This window comes from Electrona antarctica (genome assembly GCF_951216825.1).
Source record: "Electrona antarctica genome assembly, chromosome: 9".
In the NCBI taxonomy this organism is placed as follows: domain Eukaryota; kingdom Metazoa; phylum Chordata; class Actinopteri; order Myctophiformes; family Myctophidae; genus Electrona; species Electrona antarctica.
Window position 1 is genome coordinate 8,624,866 of NC_136790.1, and position 6,006 is coordinate 8,630,871.

The window sequence follows — 6,006 nt, forward strand, 5'->3', positions numbered from 1 at the left end:
AAGATTTCCTTGTAATGCTGTCTTATCATCTCCTGCAGTAGCGGACATCACCTGAGCATGAATGTATGTTTATAAATATCCGAGGCAACTCCAGAGTGTTTCTGTGACTGGGTATTTGTTTGTGAGTCTGTAGCACTGTAGCCGGGGAGTCAGTCACCCAAAATGTGAGAGGACCTGTGATGTCATTACATACTTTTTATTTGTGTTTTTTCTATTCATTTGGTCATTAAGGTCCACGGAATGAGAGGTCTGCTCTGCCGGAAACATCGCGTCATCACAAATACGATGAGGTCAGCACAAATATGATGAGTGTGGCTCTGGTCGAATTTAGGCCAAGTTGTGTTTTTCATGCAAAACGAATGCTTGGAATGGGTTCAGAATCATGAAAACCCCCTAGTTTGACATGTCACATGCTACTTAAAGTATGATGAAATTTGGAAAATTTTGCCTTATGTCTATGGTGTGGTATACCAAATTGGCCATAACTTTTTTTTGCAATGTTTCCGGCAGAGCAGACCTCTCATTCTGTGGACCTTAATGACCAAGTGAATAGAAAAAACACAAGTATGTCATGACATCACAGGTTAATCTCTATTCCTTGAGCTTTTGGGCATGTGCATGTATTCATATGTGTACAGTATGTGCAATGCACATTGTGCATGCATGCACATTGTGCATGTGTGGTGCGTGCGTGCGTGCGTGACTGCTTGCACATTATCAGGAAAACTGCATCACTGTCCTTCAGTATAAGCGTAGTCTGCTTTGTTGTGCATGACTAGTCTGTTGTCAACAAAGTAAAAGCTGTCTGATCGGGTCTCGTGAGGACACTCCACCATCTGACGCACTGTAAAACACAAAACAGAGATACATTAATGATGATCTGTGCACTGTGGAAAGAAATGCGCCAGTATTACTGACCATCATGTGCCTCTGCATTAGCTCAATGGGTAAAGCTTGACAATAACACTGCCTGGGTTTGAGGCCTGATTCCCGCTGGATTCACCTATACAGAGTAAAATCCTCAGTGATAATCCTCATTCAACATGTATTCCGTCATATGTATTCTTTCCATTAAACACATGAACTGTAGTGGCCCTATTCTGGCGTGATCAGCAAAAACAACCATTGCAACAATGCATCGCAACGCAATATGGTTAACCATTTAAAACCCTACATCGTCAATTTGTGGCAGAGATTTGGTCTAGAGAGCTAGCCACTTAGCTATAAACCCTATATACTAGTGAATAAAGTCGATATGGGCTTACGGTATGTGGTTAATGATGTTTTTAATAATTTCAAAATTGATTTCTGAATTTCATGGATCCAGAAAGAAAAGGAGGACTCACCCAGATTCTCAGACAACTGAGGGAACTCATAGATGTGTTCGCACGTATTACGGCTGTTTGGAATACAGAAGCCGAAGTCGAAGTCAAAGCTCTTCAACAGGTGATCTCGGAAATAGTGCCTCTCAATCATGCGGAAGTTGATTAGAGGTCGGCTTCCGACCGTAAATTCCACCCTGCTCCAATTAAAGAGACACCCATGGACCGAAGAAGGATAGGAAAAAGAGGGAAGAAAGTAGTCAAAAGCAGTACAGTTTGTGACATAAAAAGTTAAGAACATATAAATAATCATCAACTTAGTATCAGTTGGATAGGGACTGATTAGGTCCATGGCACACATTTCAAGAAAGGCAATTTACAATTAGAACTGCCGATTTCCATGACCAACAACAATCCATTATCTCAGGCTAAAGTGTTGGCGAATGTGTGCTAAAGTGTTGGCGAATGTGTGCAGCACACAGAAAGGAATGCTGGGCCTATTTATTTATGTATTCTTCTTATTATGCCTGGAACAATCACCTTCACAGGTGCGTGTGTCTTTTGCACTCACGTTGCTCCCACAGTCCTTAACCTTAGGAAGGCTGCGGTGAACTGGTAACGTACGAATCGACCAGCACTGGTGTCACCCTCTCCATTCTCATCCTCCTCCTCTGAGACACAGAGCACAGAGACACTTAACACTACCACAACTTATGATTATTAATAGCCAAGCAGCACACCATGCTCTTAGACAGGAAGGGAGTCTCTAGCTTACAACTTGAAACAAACTGGCAACTGTAAATAAGTAGCCTTAAAGGGAACAAATGTTTTCGGAGCCATGTGGCCTATAGGTCAGGACAACCTGTCTCCTGTTTCTGTATAGCGTGTGTGAGGCAGCTTGATGTACAAGTACTCCCCCTGGACAAGACGCTAGTATGTCGATCTCAGGGCGGAATGCAGTTGGGAGTGAGAATGCGTTGACTATGAAGTAGCTGATATGCATTGATGTGTCAAAAGATTTACATCTGTAATGTATCCAAAACCATTGACAGTGAATTTATGTGGTTGATCTCCTTACATGTGTAAACACACATATCAAACACACACATCACACATGCTCACGTACACGAACGCACACACGCACACACACACACACACACACACACACACACACACACACACACACACACACACACACACACACACACACACTCACTCACTCACTCACTCACTCACTCACTCACTACTCACTCTCTCTCTCTCTCTCTCTCTCTCTCTCTCTCTCTCTCTCTCTCTCTCTCTCTCTCTCTCCTTTCTCTCAAACATAACAGTGTAACACACAGTACAACTCACAATACTGCATAAGACACAGCATAAGGCAGCGTACCAGTGTCCGGAGGTTTGGCAATCTCAAAAAGAACAGTGTTCGACTCCAGGTCTCTGATCTTAAAGCGGATGAAGTCGACGTTAAAGACATTGTCCTCAGGTTTACAGAAGTACCCTGCAAGAATGGCACAGTGGTATGTCAGTGGTTCTCAAAGTGGGTTCGGGGAAAGCAAAGAAACTATAATATTGCATTACAATCACTAGAGCGGTGCCCGTTGGGCACTGGCCTACTTGGAACAATGCAAGTTGGAAATGCCCCTCCCAGATTATGTCTGTGTCCCTTTTATGCCCATATATGGAGTTCTTTGTCAGGCATGCCCAAATATGGAGTCTATACAGACGTCAGAATGATGCAGAACAGGCCAGCTCCATATATGGACCCTGGGCAGGGGCCCTGTCCAGGCCGGGCAGAGACCTTTTTGTTGCGGTTCTGGACAACCGTGGGTCAGACCGACTCGACACCGGCCACTGCACCCCCTGTGGGGGTGTGGAACGCGTGTGTCGAATTTGAAGTCGTGGGGCGAACGGTTCTCGAGTTACGTGGATTACACACATACGTACAGACAGAGACTTTGGTGCATTTATAGGTAGGCTACTATAGAGCGTCGCAGTCCCACCTCCTACCCTGGACCAGGAAATGAAACCCAATGCATTATTCTCATAGACATTTCTTAAAGTATTTATTTAAAGACGGTTACGCCGCGGACAAAGCCAACTCGAGTCGTGACAACTCATGACAACACAAACAATATTTTGGACCAAACAAATAATTACAAAGAAGAAAAACAACAAAAAAAGTGTTGTAACCTGCCGTTTTTTTCTTCTTTCTAATTATTTGTTTGGTCCAAAATATTGTTTGTGTTGTCATGAGTTGTCACGACTCGAGTTGGCTTTGTCCGCGGCGTAACCGTCTTTAAATAAATACTTTAAGAAATGTCTATGAGAATAATGCATTGGGTTTCATTTCCTGGTCCAGGGTAGGAGGCGGGACTGCGACGCTCTATAGGGCCTTACCGGTTCTAATATATGAACAGGAAATGATGTACAGTGTGGGTAATGCGATATAATAGGTCACATTGATTGTGAGGGAATTGTTAACGTATGATCTTGGGAAGTTGGGTTGGGCACAAAATGCATGTTACTGATTGAGAGGGAATTGTTAACGGATGAGCTTATGGGAAGGGCACAAAGATATTAATATTATTAGGCAAGTGGTGCGTCAGAGCGTCAGAGCCCGGGCAGAGGCCTTTTTGGGGCTGTTCTGGACAACCCTAGGTCCGACCGACTGGACACCGGGCACTGCACCCCCTGCAGTGGTGTGGCACGCGTGTGTCGAATTTGAGGTTGGTGGGGCGAACAGTGCTCGAGTTACGTTGATTACACACACACACACACACACACACACACACACACACAGACAGACAGACAGACAGACAGACAGACAGACAGACAGACAGACAGACAGACAGACAGACAGACAGACAGACAGACGATCTACAAGCCCACAACGCATTACATTGCGGCACATTGTGAGCTTGTAGATCTGCTATTTTCAAAAAAATCATAAAACATAAAAATAATACATATTAACACACCGCTTTATGGGGCCCATGGCCCAAAATATATTGTGATAGTGGTTTGTGGCCAAATACAACATTTGGGGGTCCTCAAAAGTTTGAGAACCACTGCTGTTGTAAGAGTTATAAAATAGTGATTCATAAGACTTGTATAGTGTTTTAGCCTATAATGTTATAATCAGTAATGAGTGTGAGGTGTGAGGTGTGTAATCATAGCATACTCAAGGTATATGATCTTCTCATCTAAAACAACAGTTTATCATACATTATATTACATGATATTGTTTTATTTGTCAATTTGTGAAGTCAAATGCTGCAAATATTATTTCATAACATTTAATTCTAGAATGTAATACTAGATTGGGTGCACTTCTATAACTTTAATCTTCAGTTTAGGCCCATCAAAGAATTTATAGAAAACGTGAAAAAGTGAAAATATCTTCCTACATATGTTTGTGTTATCCTTTTATCATCATTGCTATCGTACACTGCACTGCACTATTTGCAAAGTGTTAATAAAGTATCCAATTAATAAATAAATAAATTAATGAATGAATGAATGAATCAATCAATCAATCAATCAATCAATCCTATAGGCCTACCTCTCGTAGCTACGCGCAATCCTAAAACATCCTCGGGCGTGATGTGTCCACTCTGGGCACGAAGGTCGTCTTCTGTGACAGGCCTACTGTCCACCTGGCTCCTTCGGGACTTGAGCCTTTTCAGCACACCTCCTCCGCCGGGCTTTCTGTCCCTTGGAGGAGCCGCAGTGCCGACCCCACCGCTGGGGACATTATCAGCAACAGGTGCGTCACTGCGGGCTTCGGCTCCGCTCATCATATTGATAAGATAACACACCTGTCACTGTTACTCGACGGTGTATCGCTCTTTCTTCCGATTATAATGCTAGAAGATGGCGTCGCAGATCTCGATTGCTGTTAGTGGACGGTCAAGCTCTTGTTTTTGTAAGCACATGCTGAACAGTTGCCATGACAACTCGTCCAGAGAGCTAGGAGAGTCCTTGCTTACAACATCCACTAGAGGGCGAAGGGCGGGGAGTCGTTGCTTGCTTGTTTAGGTCATCTGTCCGAAATGTTCTTTTCCATATTAATAGTTAGGCACTCCGCCCTTTCAGGCTCTCAGCTCTTCCCCCAGAGTTTACAATCGCAATCTATTAAAAGTAAATCTATTTTGAGACTACTTCCCCGCCTATATTTTCTTCTCATCAAATTGAAATGAATAACATAAAATAAGCTTACGACATCCACCCATCCATCCATCCATCCATAATTAATCTATGCCTATTTCTTCTTCTAAAATAGATGGTTATTAGGTCCTGACACTGCCGCAATCTTTACTGCGTGTGCCAAGTGCAAAATACCATCTCATATGTTAGTAGTATAGGCTACAATGTATTTTCTTATGTCAAATTAGTTTAGCTTTTATTTGTATTTACAGAAATGTCCCAGGCCACAGCTAAAACCCACGGCATATACAATTCACACATTTGTATTGTAAATAATGAGTTTGCCACGCAAATATTTTGCGTCAAAAATGCAGGTGCTATTCAAATAAGGATGGATGGAACTTTATGAATGGCAGCCCAGCACACGTATACAAACACAACACACATCCGGTAAGGTAACCTGTCTATGAAGACGCAACGAGCAGTGAAATTGATTTCCTATTCACTGTCCGTAAAAGTGATTGTGCGAGTGTCT

At 42.9% G+C, this 6,006-nt stretch overlaps 1 protein-coding gene across 1 annotated transcript; it reads right to left on the reverse strand.

Moving 5' to 3' along the window:
* Positions 1-262: 262 nt before the first annotated feature.
* Positions 263-5,213, reverse strand: LOC306929542 (protein unc-119 homolog B-like). Its single transcript, XM_079510112.1, has 5 exons — positions 4,888-5,213; positions 2,710-2,823; positions 1,894-1,993; positions 1,347-1,519; positions 263-844 (listed from the first exon to the last, which is right to left on the reverse strand). Exons 1-5 carry the CDS (start codon positions 5,123-5,125, stop codon positions 732-734), a joined length of 738 nt encoding a protein of 245 aa, XP_079366238.1. The 5' UTR covers positions 5,126-5,213; the 3' UTR covers positions 263-731.
* Between the last annotated feature and the right edge of the window lie 793 nt (positions 5,214-6,006).

What these genes read in the sequence shown, in the direction of transcription:
- LOC306929542 (XM_079510112.1), bottom strand. Translation starts at nt 5,125, where the DNA reads ATGATGAGCGGAGCCGAAGCCCGCAGTGACGCACCTGTTGCTGATAAT. An exon ending in ATTGCGCGTAGCTACGAGAG is followed by an intron (nt 2,824 to 4,887) that starts GTAGGCCTATAG and finishes CCATTCTTGCAG; the next exon opens with GGTACTTCTGTAAACCTGAG. An exon ending in TTAAGGACTGTGGGAGCAAC is followed by an intron (nt 1,520 to 1,893) that starts GTGAGTGCAAAA and finishes TAATTGGAGCAG; the next exon opens with GGTGGAATTTACGGTCGGAA.